The sequence below is a fragment of the Haemorhous mexicanus genome, chromosome 6 (assembly GCF_027477595.1).
Source record: "Haemorhous mexicanus isolate bHaeMex1 chromosome 6, bHaeMex1.pri, whole genome shotgun sequence".
Classification (NCBI taxonomy): Eukaryota; Metazoa; Chordata; class Aves; order Passeriformes; family Fringillidae; genus Haemorhous; species Haemorhous mexicanus.
In genome coordinates, this window is record NC_082346.1 from 41,398,885 (window position 1) to 41,416,090 (window position 17,206).

Sequence of the window (17,206 nt, forward strand, 5' to 3'; positions counted from 1 at the left end):
CATGTTGGAAAGGATGTAAAACCAAAGGCTATATATGTATATACAGTATGTTTAAAGCATTTTATTTTTATATTTTGAATGCTCTAAATTAATAAAAGACAAATTATAAAGCATTTTGCTTTAGTTTTTGAAATTATCTTAGTAGTGTCTTCTCTTTGGCCGAGTACTGATATTAAAATACAACAACGAGGAACACTTGCCTTAAAACCATAAACTTCAACAGAAGTAATTTTATTGATTTTTAGCTATGAAATAGCATAGGCATGAAAAGCCACCGTTGCCAAATTCAGACAAAAGAGAGGTTTATTGAGCATGTTAGTGCAGGTGTCCTTGAAAGCGCTGAAAGCACCTTGCTATTTTTAGCTTTTTGCTGCTTTTCCAATGCATTAAATACACTTGTGAGATGAGACTTCACACGTGAACTGCCATTTTCAAGTAACAATGCAGAAAGGCACTTCTTTAGGATTGCCAAGGAAAAGGTTTCTCCCTTCTTCAGAGGAAGAACAATATTGTTAACAGAGTGAATGTAGCATGGGGGAGATACTGAAACTTTGCAAGATATATGCTCATTTGACAGCAAACCAAGTTAGATAATGAAGACATTTTTATATTTTATATATATATATATATATAATATTTTATGTTTTTTAACAGAATAATGCGTGGTTTTAAATTATTTAAGGAGTTTTTAAAGAGAAAATGTAGACTGGCACAACTGCATGAACAGAAACTATGTCTTGAGTCAGCACAGCAGGATTTACTAGTTTTCACAGAGTTGGAGTGGCTAGTAAGAATGCAAGTACATCCCTGGAATATTTATATTTACAGTGACTGGGAAAACCAAACATTTTAGCTTTAGAGAAATGTTTTTTTATCTACAGAAAGGTGCATTTCTGTGAGGTGTATGGCTAGCTATGAACAACTGCAGATGTGCTACCTTGTTTTACCATTCCATGGTGGAAATGAAAGCCTAAAGGGGCAGTCGGGGTGCACTGAGCATTTTTATCACAGGACAGCTCTTTTGGGATAGTATTTCAAAGTGGATAAAAAATTTGCAGCAAAATGTCAAATGCCTAAAATGACTTCTTTCTGTTAATTTATTTACTTATTTCTTCTATGACTCCCATGTTGGTTTGTTTTTATATGCAACTTGATGCATACTAATTACTTTCAGTATCTTTGATCTGAATGAGATTTATATAATATATGTGGCTAAGAACAAGTAGGATGCTTAGCAGTATGCATGTTTTTAAGGTTGTGGCTACTTGTGCTGTCCTTTTCTATCCAAACTCCTAAGAACTTGAAAAGCTCTTATATGAATGCTGAAATCATACTGGGCTGAATTGAAACTGGACCCAAGACTGACTTAAGAGTTGCAGAGTATGGACCATTTTCTTAATGTGGAATCAATGGAGCTGTCAGTTTACATTAACTTAGTATCTGCCCCTGCAGGATTATTCCTTTTTTTCCTTTAAAATACCCTAATAGTTCTTATCTTGCCATTTCAGCTGAAACTTTTAAAAGTATGTGATTACACAGGGTGATTCTGTGTCAAGAAATTTCAGTTTGTCCTTTAAAAACTCAGTCTTAAGTCTGCTTTATATTTTCTCTTGGTCCAGCAAAACAATTACAAATGTCAAGTGCTATTTAATTATGCACTTACAGAAAAACATGTACTTGAATGTTTTCTTGGATCAGGACCTAGAGACCATATTTGTTTGGAATTGTATTAACATCAGTGCAATCTGAGGGTATTCAACACTATGAAGGATAAGAATCACTTTTGCTTTATTACAGTGTATTTTAGAATGCATGCAATTTTAAAGAGTACATTTTTTTCAGAAGTGCTCCTTGTGATTAACTGTGTCCTGAAGCCATGCATAAACGTATTCGTAAACCAAAAGCATCACTGCACCACCTGGAAGAAAAGATATTATTTTACTACATAGAAAATCCAGCCTTTTCAAGATTATAGAGCATTTATAGTGTAACGTAAACAAGAATATGGTAAAGCCTTATTTACAAAATGGAGAAGTCTACTATTTCCCAAGTTCACTACAAGATCAACAATTCATAAACCACACAAGTTTTACTTAATATTAGACCATAAAGTTGATGTAAATAGCTCTTATATTAAATCAAATTCACTCTCAGTGTGATTTTTCCTAATAGTCTTTCAAGATTAATGTTTTTCTTTGTTCTTCTAAAAATGGAACTTTTAGTCTGAATATATCTATATTTATGTGCCTGTTTAACAAGATTTTGCCATGGAAGACCAACTTGACTGGTGGAATGGCAAAAATTCATGTTCAGGATGATAAAAACACTTCCAGGTAAGAGTCAAGAGAGGTTTTTACCTGTTTTGTCATCATGTCTAAAGCATGGTGCTGAAGTGAGTATAATCTTTCCTGGCTACAAATCCACAGGTAAAGTTTTGATCTAATGAAATGGCATTATTTGCTAGAATTGGTAACGCTATAAAATCCCAGTATGAAAGCCATAAAATATCTTTACTGTTAGTGAAGCCAGACTGTAACTGGGCTGTATTACTGTGTGAGACAAAAAAGGGAACATTTCTGAAGGTATATATATAGCTAAACAGATAGAGAAGTTCTATTTGGAGAACATTGATAAAGGGAACCAGGCTGCATGAGTAAAAATAAATTATTTGTGGGTGCCAGCACTGGGGCATAAATATCTTCTTGCCTTTGCCTGTTGGTTCAGTTGGTGGCTTGGGTGGCATCTCTAACAAACGTGGCTTCTGCTGAACTGGGCTCACCTTTCTAGGGATAGGCTAAGACAACCAGGCACACAGAATTACTACATGAGTTTCTCCATATCATTTGTCCTAAGGAACAAATCACCAGACTTAAAACTCTCTATGAAAAGGAACTCACAGAAAGCTAGACAGAGCAGATGTTTGCAAAAGGCTTTGACCAACAAACAAATCATAGACACAATGTCTAAGATGTGATTTGAACTCAAATCAAGGCTGATTCCAAATCTCATACTGCGTGATCTGTTTGTGTATCTCTTTTCCTGTAAACACTCACATGTTGGAAGAAGGAATTCCCTTCCCAGTCATAATAAAGACTGTATTATTGTTTCATCAGAAAGTTAAACCTATATGCTAGTTAGCCAATGTAAGTACAGAAGTACTTAGAATGAAGTTCACATGTAACTGACCTGCTGGATGTGGGCCAGAATGCATAGTCATTTGTAAGAAGGAAAATTTTATTCCTAAAATTTATTCCTGTGCTAAGAGGTACTGGGAAAGCAAACACTGCTTTCTCTTTGTCATGTATGTAATCTAGTATCTTTGGAGTGTGAGGGAAAAGGCTTTTAGCTCCAGAGCTCCTTGTTTCTCCTCCACACCTTCTTCCTCACCCTGCACAATAACCAGACATGGTCTAATACTTAGCCAGATGGATTGGATATGCAAACATTTACAGACAAACCTAATGCCTCCTTTATACTGCAGAACAGGCTCTGTACCTATTTGCTTTACCTATGTGTGTTCTTGCATATTAAACAACCAGCTTGAACAACTGGAAATACAATATCATGGAAATGGGATACTGCTCAAATTGGGGCTTCTGCTCTTTTTGACACAGACTGCTTTTGTGGGCTGACAAAGTCTGAGGGCCCAGTGCTTTGCTTTCATGATTAATCAAAACCAGTCAGGAAAAAAAAACCCTAAAAGCCAAGGAAGATGCAGCTTTCAACCACTGTGCTCCCACATTTGGAGTAACAATTAGTAAGAAAGGGTCAAGCAACACCCCCAGTTTTAAGATATCCTTGTCCTCTTAGTTTTTCAGGGCCATACAAGTCTCTTCCCAGCTCTGCTATCAGCTTTTTAGTGTCTGCCCCCATAGAGCATAAGAGAAGAAAGTAATTGGAATTTGATATGCTCGGGCTGTGCCTTGACTAGTTGAGTGCATTTCATGGAGAGACTCTAACCTGCTTTTTAGGCTGACTTCACATAGGTATGGAATAGTGCTAATGAACTCAAAAGATCACATTAGAAGGAATAGGGAACTTAAATAAACTTCCAAAAGTTTCACAGTTCTGTCCTTTGCATGTACTTCGGTTTGTTCATAAATAAAACAGTTGCACAAACCAGCATTTGCTCGGATCTGCAATTCTCTGAATTAGATGTGTAAACTATTTTTTTAGACACATATTTAGCCAAATCCATCTGTGATACTACTAGATGATAGTATTTTAAAAAGAAACCATTCAAAGTGAAAGATATTTTGATTCATTTATTTGACTGATACTTGCTACATTTTCTCAAGAAACTGTAAAAATGGGAAGAGAAAGCCAGAACAAAAGCAAAATAGAAATGACAGAAGGAAAATTACCTGGACCGAGCCTCATAATCTTGGGAAGCAAGCCTTTGTACAGAGCCAGAAATCTGTAGCAGAAGAATAACAAACAAAAGATTTCAAACAATATTCTTGCTCTAAAAGAAGAACGGAATTGTAGCACATGTTTGTTAAAATGCTGGCAGAGCACTTAGAGGCAATTATTTGAAATTACACATGTTCAATAGCAGGCTGTATCTGGATTTTAACATTTTACAGAGGCAGATCAGATGAAGAGAAAAAGTTAATCAATGTTCAGTCACAAAAGCAAGGTTGTGAGCCTAGCCAATCAGAAATATGACTTTAATCAGTGAGATGGGTTTACTTTCAAGACAAGCCTGTTAACAACAGCTGCATATAGGGACAAAATGACTGATATAATTGAATATCAAAGCCACAAGTCAGTCACCACTTGAGAAATATTTTTAAAAGTTGGAAAATGTTATTACCACAAGGATCTGTCCCCAGTTTAATTATTTCAGCAATAATTTTCAAGGTACAGAGGCCTGCATTATTAAAATTAAAATAAATTGAGAAATAGTCTGTTTTCTGTTCATATTTTCCTTTTACAAAATGAAGAGTTGAAAAAAACTACACACGAGATATATGAAGCATTTACTTGGGAAACATAAATTTTGACAATGTAACTATCATTTTGTAAGTCTTTTGTAGAAGTTCATATGTAGTAGGAAGATATGTCCTTTTAATTCTAAAATAAATTTTCAGAATGCTACATTGGGCTCTTTTGATATGTGAATTCAGGGTGGCTTAATGGTCCTCGTCAAATCTAAAATACAACAACACAGTTTTATGGACCCACACGAACTAAAACAGAGGTCTGGACATTTATTAAAATAAGAATGTTTTACCCTTCCTCTTTATAGACTGTTGCCATAGTTTTAAAACAGGTTCTGTACTTGATCTCTCCAGGAACTGGCTGTGGTCCTTGAATCCTACTTTTTGCAACATCAAAAGGAATGTTAATAATTGAGGCTATTGTTCCTGAGACTAGCCCAATTCCAAATTTCCTCAAAAACTCCAAATTTGGATCCTACAAAAAAGAAAATAGGAAAGAAAGAATAAAAAGGGGAACGGGAAGACCCGTGCAGGTTAAGCACTATAAAGTAACAAACATTTAATCAGAAAACTCACACAACAGACTCGTGTTATTTTAGCGGAACACATTAGGATTTCCTATGCTGGAACTTGTTTTCTTGACAATCCTATTGGCTGTGTTTTTACACATGGTCTAAATTGCTGAAGTACACATTTCCTCACACAGGATTTATAAACACAGTTCATAAAGAAAGACTGGTATGGCATATGGGGATGATTTGTATAATTGGGCTTCACAATGTACTTAGTATTACTGTATCAAAACAGGAGAAATCCAAGCACACTATTAGCTAATTGGCCAGAATATTTTACAAATGACAGCAACTTCCACCATGAAGCCTACTAAAACACTCATTTGTGTGTTGGACCCCCAAATGCTAAATTAAATAAAGACTAATCTCAGTCTGCTGCCATTCCCCTCCAGGTTTTTTACATTTATTTTCACATGTAGCTGATCCACTGTACTGAGAAGTGCTAGCTTCCTGTTATTAACAATCCAGCTCGGCACAACGGCAAGAGAGCCTCCACGTTCTGCGCATTATAAACGGTGGTAATTCACTCAGCTAATTGGCTGAAGAATTTACAACAGATTGTTTCTGAACCCTACTATATGCACACGGTAAAAGTTAGAAGTAGGTTAGAAGTGCATCTAAAAACTTCTTTGCTCACTCGCAGTTCACAGTTCAACTGGGTTTCATTTGATCTTTTAGAAAGACCTCCTACTTTGGCATTTCTATGACATCAAAGAACCCAGAGTTTATCTGGGAGTCAAAGTCCCTTGAAGCAGGTTTAATCCTATTTCTCTAAGTAGTGGAAGTCACAGGCAAGCGTGTTCCAGAACATTTCCTACCCACATAATTTAGTTTTGCTATGGGTTTTTAACAGAAAGACACTTTTTTGCTACATCAGATTCCTTGTATGCAGCTTACTTCTGTCATGAAGGTGCTTTAATTATAGAAAATCATTATTAAAATAACAAATGATCTTGCTGTGTTATAACACGGGCAAAATGTTAAAATAAGACAGTTTTTGGTTTCCTAAATCTGTATGTTTTTAAATGAAACAGAAACCAAGAAAGAAGTTTTCGTTTCCAGATTAGCAATAAGAAAAATAAATTAAAACTTCCATAATATACATTGAATGAAGCCCATAAAGGTGCTAAAAAAGAAATGTCAGATCAACAGAGCTCTTTATTACTTGCAGAAAAACTCATACCTTGATTTCACAAAACACGAAACATACTGATAATAACTTAAAAATTAGAATCGCTTGTGGTACAAGAATTGTAGCCCTTTTTTAGCAAAGATCTTAGCAAAAAAATTCTGTTCATTCACACACAGTGATTTAAATGCAAATAGAATAAAGCCAATGTTTCTGGTATCTAGAGAAGAAAAGAAGACCCCTTTTGCCCATTCACAAAACTGGACTCTAACCAAATCCAAATATACCATAGTCAATACCAGCTTTGCTATAACTCGATTTTTTTACCATAAACCTCATGGGAAAGGTTTTTCTATTAAAGCCATCACTGTAATATCTGGGTAATTTCATTAGTATAAAGATTCAATATAAAATAAGGTGTCAAAAATTCAAAGTAATTTTTTTCTAAAAGACGAGCTTAGTGGCTCTGTGGTTATTCCACTTCTCCTTCTGATCCAGTCTTCTCCTAAATCACCTTGGCTTGCTATTTCTTCAAGTCCATTGAACCACATCTGCTTTTCACTCTATTCCTACACAGAACTTCTACGTTGGCATGGATCTGAAAGCTACTAAAATAAAACTATTGTCTGCTATTTTACTTACTCACCAAGCTGAGCAGCCCATTTGGGTTTCCCATCTCTTCTTTGCCTCTGGAAGTTCAGAGTCCCTTTCTCTTACAAGACAATGCACTGCTCAGCACCCCTGGTCTGCTGCAGCAGCCCGTGTAACAGGAAGCACAAATGCAGTGGCTGGGGCCAGCAGTGCCCAACTTGAAATGAGTCCTGCAGTTGGCCACATTTCAGAGGGGGCTTTTAACACATGTGAGAAAATTTCATACTGTTGAGAAATGTGGCAGCCACTTGGAGGTGGTAGTGAGCAAAGGTTTTAATGAAAGTAATGTTTAAAAGCAATTCTAATTATGATAAAAAATTGCAAAGCTGATGGACACCTATGAAATGTGCTATAAAAGTAGATGCCATCTGAAAAATAATTTCATTGATAGGGCAGAGGCATAGCTGCTAAGTCTCTATGGTTGGTACATTAGTGGCCACTGAAAGAAATCTGGCTATTTCCATTTTCAGTAAACTGGGCACAAGGTTGGCTGTAAACGGTCTGTTTAGCAGGATAGACTGAATGTATGAAAAATTATTCATTATGGACATTTACAACCCACACATGTCATTGATATCATTTGACCACTCAACCTACAAGATTTATTGGTTTTGGCAAAATAGGCAGCAAACATCCCTAACTGGGATACAGATTTAATGCACAGTTTAGATGACAGCTAAAAGGCTCATTCAGAGATTTTAATATATTTTTCCACTTATGTTACAGACGGTGGACAGCAAATAGTCAAAATTATTTCACAAGTGGAGTATTCTAATTTTACAATTTTTATATATTACAATTTTTATGTATTTGTCAATATTACAAGACTGGCTTTAAGACTTTCTTTTCTGGCAAAATATACAAAATTAACAAAGAGATTAATGTGAGAAATCTGGACAAATTAACAACTGTTAAGTATTTTTCAGACTAACTGCAAACCAGCTTCTACCGAATTCCTTGTACAGGTTTGATAACTCTAAGCCTCTAGTACCTGCACACTGACAGAAGAGATTTGTTACAGGTCATAAATTATTGTCAAATACTTCCATTTAGCAGTCACTGAAGTGAAATTCAATGCATGTAAGTACCTGAGACATAATGTTGGCTAGCACCAGCCAGCCAGATGAAGCCTGATCTATGTCTTCTCAAAGTCAGGGTGAGTTTTGCATTGATTTTAATGGAAGTTTGATCAGAATTATTGGCTATATCTCTCAGTACAGGCTGTCGATGGCACTGATGCTGGCTGGCCTAGAGAGTGCTCCTAGCTTTATTAGCACTGTAGAATGCTGTCACCATTCAGAACAGGCTGGCTGCATGAAGCCAGCCCATTAGGAAGGGTTCCCTGCCTCCACTGGCTCCTCAGCCCCACCCAGGCACTGTGCTGGCTGGCCAGGGCCGAAGCTGTGCCAGGGAATGTTTAAGAGCACAGGCAGCTGAGTCTGCCACTCCATTCACTAGCACAGATGCAGCCACTGTGCAAGCCACCATGTGAGGCACTGTGCACTGGTTTAGCACCAGGCAAACCTCTCCACTGATTTGCAGTTAATCCCACACTGATTAAATTGCCTTTTCATTTTGCTAATATTTGAGGACAGCTGGGTCACCAGCTGACATTGAAGTGATTTCCCTTTTGTTTTCTACGTATATTTAAATCCATGTTGGAGATGTTAAAATTTTTCTGCGTCATACAAAATCTGTATAAAGTACAAATTTCCTTTAGAGCATAAAGCTCTGAATCTTTCTAATAATGTAATACTTGTTTCCTATTTTTTAAAATCTGAAAGGCTAGGAAAGTATGCTTATGCCAAATATTATTACTATTCAATTCCTATGCAAGAACATTTCCCATGATTCCCATAGAAGCTACACACTAGTCTCTGTCCTTACCTGCATATTTACCTGAATTTTCTGCATAGTGATTATAATTTTTTAATCTTTTGATCAACACAAAAGTGTTTACTCCTATCTTAGTAACAAGCTGTGCCTGTGCCTTGAGTTTTTAGAATGTGTGACTAAAGTGCACTCTAAAATATGCTTAGATACACTGAAAGAAACTTGTAGAAACTTGTGGGTCAACTGCTCTTGAACAATTCAATTTACTGTAATAATCTGCAAATAAGAAGTGGAGGTTTTCTCCATTTACACAACGCTGCCAACAAAAATACCAGGCTACTCAGAAGTGCAGAAAAAAAGGAGGTGTTACTTCATATGGGAATAGAAACCGATCCCTTTTGATGTGAATTGCACCTTCTTACATGTATATCACTGCACGTTACACCTGCGACTGTTTAACTGTCATCATCTAAAAATCACATCAGTGAAAACAGACTTCAATAAGTAGCATGCTGGAATCATTAATAAACCATTAGCTGTTTCTCACACAGTCATTTAGAAAGTTGCTGATGTTATCATGTTTTCATTTGTAAAATTTCCTTTTGGTGTAAAGAAAATGTTTCCTTTGTTATTTAAGGTAATATTCGGACTATCAAAATTTCTTCAATGAAATTAAAGCTATAATGACTTTTTTTCTTTAATTATAAATGATATAAAGACCCAGTGCATGACCCTTTACATCCTGTTTTGGACTGTCTTTTTCCCATAAAGATGAAACTTCCCTGTCATCCTTAAATACTAGGTTGAACTCTCTTTTGAGTAAATAGGTCCAGTGCCTAGCCAGAATAATCTACATCCTGCAGCTCAGCCACCTCTGCAAGCTTAGCCCCTGTGTGACAGAAGTTCTAGAAACTGATTTTTCTCTTCTAAGCAAGTTTGGCACAAAAAAACCCCCAAAAACATACATACCCAACATAAGCACAACATGTCTGTATCTCATTTGCTGCCTTTTTGCACTGCTACCATGCTATAAAGGGAAATTCATAAAAATGATAATTCAAATATGACTACACTCAGCTTTGCTTAAAAAGTGAGAAGATGGAGTCCTCACTTTGCTTCCATTAAAATGTTATGGATTTCTGCAAAACAGAGCGAGGTTGATCACTAAATACCACAGCTTTGCACAGAAAAATAGAGTGCGAATAAAAATGTCAAAATTCTTATCTGATTGTCTATTGCATTGTATGAAGAACTTACTTTATTGACTGGAAGAATGTTTTTCACATTGAAGTAGAATCCAAAGTAAACCATGTTAAAAACTCCGTGACGGCCCAGTGTTGCAGTGAGGCCTTTGTTGAGTCCTTGGAAGCCCAGACCACCAGTTTTAATGATCTGCTGAGCTTGAACAAAGCTAGATGGTTGCTACACAAGTTAAGCAAAAGAAGGAAGAGATCATTACAAAAAGAAAACAATAAACACAGCATAATTTCCATGCTGTTGACAAACACAGTGTTGCCAATCCTTGTAACCTTATACTAAGCATCACCGTATTTGTTATTTTCCCTTTCCTGTGACCAATAAAAACCACAATTTTAATTAAAAAGATTCCTCATTTTTCTGATTGCAGAATAAGATGAAAGCAGGACTTGAGTACTGTAAACGACTAGTACTGTAACAGATTTTCATTTCATAAAAGACAAAAAGGAAGAAACTGCTTCATATCAGACAGAGTCTGCCTGACTACATGTGCTTTGGGTCTTTTTTTGAATATACCATGATATTCAGAATTAGCTATTCCCCTTCTGAATATTTTACATTTTTTAGCAGCTTTATAGGAACATTATTTTCAAAAAGTTGGTGAATAGAGTTTGGCTTTCTCCAAAGCATAAAGCCAAAAAAAGCCATAAAGCCATAAAGCTCTGGGTAACCAAATCTATAATTAGAAAGGCAAAACATGACTTCCACCAGGAGGTTCAAATATGAAAATATAGAAGAATTTTGACTACACCACTGTGAATACCACTAATTTCAATATACTTATTTGTTTAATAGCTTTCCATTTCAAAATATCACTGTGGTAGATCAACAGCATCAGCCAAATGATGCTATTATATCTGACACAGCATATGATGGCTTATTGAGGTGACTGATGAGTTTAATCTTTAATACAAAGTTTAATTTTGTATTTTTCATATTCCACAACTAATATTATCCTGCTCATGCTCTGCATATATTTTACTGGAGTTTACTTTTCTATCTACTCCCGAGAATTCAAGTCAGAATCTCTTCTAAAATGGAGATGCAAAACATGGATACTAGCAATAACATCCCTTTTCGTGCTCCAAAAATGGATATTAGATCTTTAAGAAATAATACAGCAACCTCCAATATTAAGGTATCCCTTGGTATCCATTGTCTTGAGTATGGATTTACTCATGCCTCAGAGGGGAAGCCTCTCACTTGCTGAACACCTGAGATGGGATTAATAAATCCAAATATAGACACCTGCAATGTCTACACCTGACTTCCCTTTTCAGTCCTATAGTAACAGAGGACTCTCTTTGGCAGCACTTCCCTTTTACCAAAGGAGGTGTCATCATGCCAACTGATCAAGTCATAGAAGGTCTGCGGTTCATCATTGATGATGGAAGGACCTTAGAGGAATTTATTGTACAAACATCTGGAGTTAATGCACTTCACACAGCTGTTGACTCTTACTTAATATAGACCTATGCAATGGAATCTGGAGTCAGATTCTTCTCATCATAAAGCAGAAAAATATATTTGTTTAATTAATCATAACTTTTATGTCAGGTGAGAAGATTTTAATCATCACACCAGCTTCTATAGCCAGTGAGTTATCCAGGGCTACAGGGAAAGGGAAAAAAAAAAAAAAAATGGAAAACCAAACAACGTGGTGTTGGACTTCTTGCAGTCTACTTTAACAAAAAGCCACCATTAGTTTTACCCACAGCAATCCACATTACAAAAGGGCTGATACGTGATTTATAGTGGCCTTCCTCTTTAAATCTATCAAGCCTGGAAAGATGATCTGCTGCCACAGAACAATTCAGCTGTCACTGCAGGGTGTGAATATTTGCTTTGGGGGTGTGCTGGAGTCTGGGTGTGAGTGTATGTGCTCATGCTCTTCCTTGTTCCTTTTAAACAAGATATATTTATTATTTCTATACAATAGTCAAAGAAATATGTGAACTGCATTAGGTTTCATCCTGTAGTATGAAAGCTCCACAATGGGATAGGTACACACTTTACTTAAACCTTTTAGAAAAACAGTGCATGGTAATGCCTTATGCTGTATAATATAACCTCTGGACATGCTTCTTCCAATGGGCTTGAGTTTACATGCTTTATTGTGGAATGTTCTTGAACATTTTCTTAATGAGGACTTAATGTCAAGATATTAAGTCACTGGAGTTTTTTCTAATTTACAGCAAATTCTGAAGTTCTAACGCTTTAGAAAGATATATTAAAAATTAACATGTCTGTGCTAGAACAATCTTCGTGATTTAAGAACTTAATTTTGCTTGTATTTTTTTCCCTAGAGCAAGCAGTTAATATTTTCAATGTCAACTAGGTTTCTAACAGGGTCCAAATACCATTCTGTGACAATTTTATTTGTATGATAATATACTATTATTTGGATTTTGTGAAATTTTGCATTTAAATTAAATTAGAGAACATTCACCTGAACAAAAACAACTCAGAATGCTTTTGGTTATTGTTTGATTATTGTATTATTCTGAAGGTCAGCAAGTAAGGGATGCTGCAACTAGAGGAAATAATTGGCTAAAATTTACAAACTAAATCACCCCAGACTTTTTTATAAATTTTGCAGTAGAGAAAATTTAAAATGTATGAAGTGAAAGGATACATTGGTCTTTTTCAACTTTACAAGGAATAGATGGTTCAAAATATAACAGTAGTTTGTTTATACTTAAAAGCAGAGGGTTTTTTAAGCTAGGATAATTTCATCATCACAACTGTGAAGCAGAAAGATCCAGAATATCTGTTCACTACTGCTGGAGGAGTAATAGTTAATGATTTTTATCACATCATCTTCTTCTGTGAGAGACAGATCCTCTCACACATTGCTTTTTCCTACTTTCAGTCTCTCTCCTTCCAGGATCCTAAACTCCCGCTCTGCATTATTTATCTGTTCAGTGGCTTTGCTGCCCAAGTTTAAAAAATGTCTAGACTGGAGACTTGCAGCAAATAAACATGTCTTTCATATGCATTGAGAATTGAACAGGAATTTACCAAACATTTTAAAATTTATTCTGGAAGAAAATGCTTTCCTGGATGAGTTATGGAGTAGGTACCAGTAACTCTATGACATGTGGAAATCAGTAGCTGTATTTTTCCAGAGTGTACCTGAGGAACTTGGCCCCAACAGATTATGTAAATGGCCAGGTCATAAATCTCTTTACTGTGCACCCCTCAAAACTGTTCAATTTGTGCAGATGAGCGCTACAAAGGCATACAAGTATTAATTCAGTCAAAACTTATAGTGGAATATGAAAAAATCGTGTCCCACCAGGGATTCAGCTAACCTTTTCATGTGAATGCTTATGTGATTTGGCACTTCTACCATGGTACAGCTGATTCCTCAAAAGATCTTGAAAAAGATGATTTGACAATTGTTATTTTTATTAAATGAGAAAAGGAAAAAGGAACTTCATTACTGCCTTCCTTCCCTTGATCCTGGAATGTGTTCTGCATTAAAACTAATAGAAGCTAGTGCATTCCTGAGAATACTTGATTTTCATGAATCACTGTTTTCCAGTTTAATATTTCTCCCCTTTCAGCAGTACTCAGAATCGTGGACAATGTTTTGTGCAATGACTTCTTTGGAAGTATTATTTGAATATTTGAATAAAAAAACTCTGAAGTTAAGCAAGAATTTCAATTATCAATGTACTTGTTATATAACAATTTTCCAGTTTGTGCTAATAAAAGTGAAGTTTTGTAAGTAATTTCATCCAAGAAACATTGCATAAAATACAGCAGCTGGACTCTGTCTAGGGCACAGGGCCATGGTATTTTATGCTAACCTTCAGTGCTCACTTGAAATCTGGAGCCTGCTGGGGTAAATGTGCTGCATTCAAGTGGCTCAGGTTTGTATTCCTGGATTACAATTCCTCACAGTGCCGGGTTGCTGGCTGCTTGGGAGGGATGAAGGTGCATTTTGGGCACAGAATATTTACAGGGGGGATGCTGATGCCTCTGACAGTACTGCATGCATCTCTGCATACCTGAGGGCATTGGCTATTGGGTCTCATGTTTCTGTTGAGTTTGTGGGGAAATCATTTGCATCCACCAATATATTGCAGACATTCTGCTCTAAATATGAACCTCAAAGTGCATTATTCCCAATAGAATGGAAAAAGGAGAAGGAAGCAGTTTTCCTACCTCTGTGAAAGCGTTCTGATTGGTCTGTAAGGTAACCTTCACTACTTCAAATGGGTTAACCACGACTGCCTCTGTCAACCCAGATCCCAAGCCAGCAACTGCAAATGCCTAGGAAAGTTAAAATGAAAATTGAGTATTAAGGAGTAATACTTCCTCTACATCAGATTGTGAAACTGAGGGATACAATGCAAACTGCAAGACTACATGCAGCCGTATTCTGTTGCTAAACAACTTTAGCCCTTGATAGATGCTGACAGTTCATGAAGACAATATAACAATAGCCATAAACCATATTCCAAAACAATCAAAACAGAATATTGTAGCACTCCACGTCCATGTATTCTCTTTTCAGCTGGAAGGGAAAATATGGTACCAAATTATTGCGCAAACATGGAAAACATGGCAAAAGAATGTCCTCATGTTATCTTTGGGTGGCCTCTGCATAATAACACAAATACAAGTGTAGTTATGCAGCACTGGAAAAAATAAAATCCCTGAACTGAGCATTAAGGACACACTAATGTATTAACTTAAAAGTACATGTAAAAAACAAAAATAGTTCAGTACTTAAGCAAATTGCACAAGTAGAATGTTCACCTAGTAGTTAAAAATCCTAGAAAAGTTGATATGGAAATTAGCTCACAGGGAAATGTCAACATTCATTGCAAGGATGAATTAACTCCATTCACTTAGAAGCTGGTGGTATTTCAGTCATAGATATGGAAATACTACTGCTTTGCTTTCCATCATGGCACAGCATTCAACGATACCTTAATTTTTTTTCAAACAAAAAATAGTATTAAAATATTTAGGTCAATTGAGAAAATTCAGAGAGATTAAGTTTAATGATCACTTTACACATTTATTGCCTTCACTTAACATCCCCAAAATCTCTAGGTGCTGAAAAAAACATCCCAGGACCAAAATACATTATAATGAATCCATTTGTTGAAATTTAAATAAACCAATAGTAAGGGAAAAAACAATAGTGAGAAAAAACTTACTTAATGCAGAGGGATTTGAGCAGGGACTCCTGAGAGCTCAAGAAAGAGAGGAATGAAAAGTTAGAGGGGTAGTGGCAAACACCAGTCTCACTGCCTTTGGAGAAGATTGTGTTACCAACAAATCGATTTTTCCAGTAAGATGGGAACATTTCATCATCAACCATGAGATGGAAACCAGTAGGAAGATGGTGCTAATGTATGCATCTGTCTTTTAATAATAAATATTTCCTTGATATGAGGTCTGTTGAGGTACCTAGAAACATTCTTCCTGGCTTTGACCAGAATCCCCCTCAGTCTTCTTTTTCCCTTACTACCTCAGGACCAAAAATGTCTCTGTAGCAACAGTACTGCACCAAAAATATGGGGGATTTCTGATTGTTATAAGCATTGCTGAATCTGTTCTATGAATCACAGCAGCTTTTGGGCAGCTTGTAAATGTGCAATAGGATGTTTACATGTTTAAAGCCTATTTTTCTTTTCCCCCAAAAAAGTGCTGGGGTACCATAGAACCTTCAACTCTGTTCTTTCCACTTGCTAGAGAGCAAGTATAAGTCTCTCTATATGCACCTGAGGATGAGGACTGCTGAAAAATACCAGATAAAATAGGAGAGACTGCAAACAGCTATAGGGCCAGTGGAATAATTAAAAGGAAGAGGAAACTTGCTTTAACCTAGTTAATAGAATTCCATGACCATTCACTCACTGCAGTTAAAGGGAGATGCAACTGGAAGCAATACTCTTTAAAGGAGACTTGAAATTACCAAAACCTTTATAGTACAGCCTTGAAAAGATCAATTGTTTCCTAAAGTTGTGATGTCATCATTGTGAAAAATATTTACTATGATTTACATTCTTACACCATAAGAAGCAGTAGCTCTTATAAAAATATTTTATTCCTAATGCACAATAGCAGAATTAAGATCTACACGTGAGAATGCAGATTACACATGCAAGCTACATCTTAGCATTGAAACATTTCTGTGTTTGTGTATGCCCTTCATTTTGTTTTTAAACCAGTTATTTCTTGAGATCAATTCCTAACTCCACTGATGGACAAGAGAGTTTGGCCATTTACTTCAAAGGAAGAAGCAATTTCTTATCAATAACTTACTAACTTTATAAAGTTTTTAAAATAAGACTGAGATCACTGTGAGGTTGAAGTGTTACACTAGATAAGAATAAATACATATTGATAATGTTCAGTTTTTTTGTAATTTTGTAAGAATGAAGACTGACAAGCTGTATACAGGCTCTTCCATGGTGACTGTTGTTATCCCCATTCATTAATGTTATGATGTTGGAGGGAATTATTTCGAGGACATTTTATATAAAACATAATGTATCAATTTTGATTTTTCTTACACATAATTTCTTATCAAGGGACAGGTCTGTTTTGAAAAACTGTGGATTGAGCTGGACCCTTTAATTTTGGGCTTCTTTTGTGGGAGGCAGCAGATGAGACAGACTGTTCAGCAGACACATACTACATCAGAACACGAAGTGCTGTGTCCATACATACCAGTCCTGGTGGCAATGACACATATCCCAGAAGCTTCTTGTATTGCTCAAAGGTAAAAAACTGTGAATAGAAGATAGATTGAAATTGAATTGGAAAAAATTATTAGTTACTTATATAAATTAGTA

At 36.0% G+C, this 17,206-nt stretch overlaps 1 protein-coding gene across 2 annotated transcripts in view; it reads right to left on the reverse strand.

Annotated features, from left to right (window-relative positions):
* Nucleotides 1-201: 201 nt before the first annotated feature.
* Nucleotides 202-17,206, reverse strand: part of SLC25A21 (solute carrier family 25 member 21) — a 235,143-nt gene continuing 218,138 nt past the window's right edge. For both annotated transcript variants that reach the window (XM_059849939.1, XM_059849940.1), the window contains 6 exons: nt 17,082-17,141; nt 14,559-14,666; nt 10,386-10,550; nt 5,237-5,418; nt 4,365-4,417; nt 202-1,918 (listed from right to left, as the gene is read on the reverse strand). In XM_059849939.1, the coding sequence (XP_059705922.1) occupies nt 1,839-1,918; nt 4,365-4,417; nt 5,237-5,418; nt 10,386-10,550; nt 14,559-14,666; nt 17,082-17,141 (648 nt within the window). In that variant the 3' untranslated portion in view covers nt 202-1,838. The remainder of the gene's footprint in view (nt 1,919-4,364; nt 4,418-5,236; nt 5,419-10,385; nt 10,551-14,558; nt 14,667-17,081; nt 17,142-17,206) is intronic.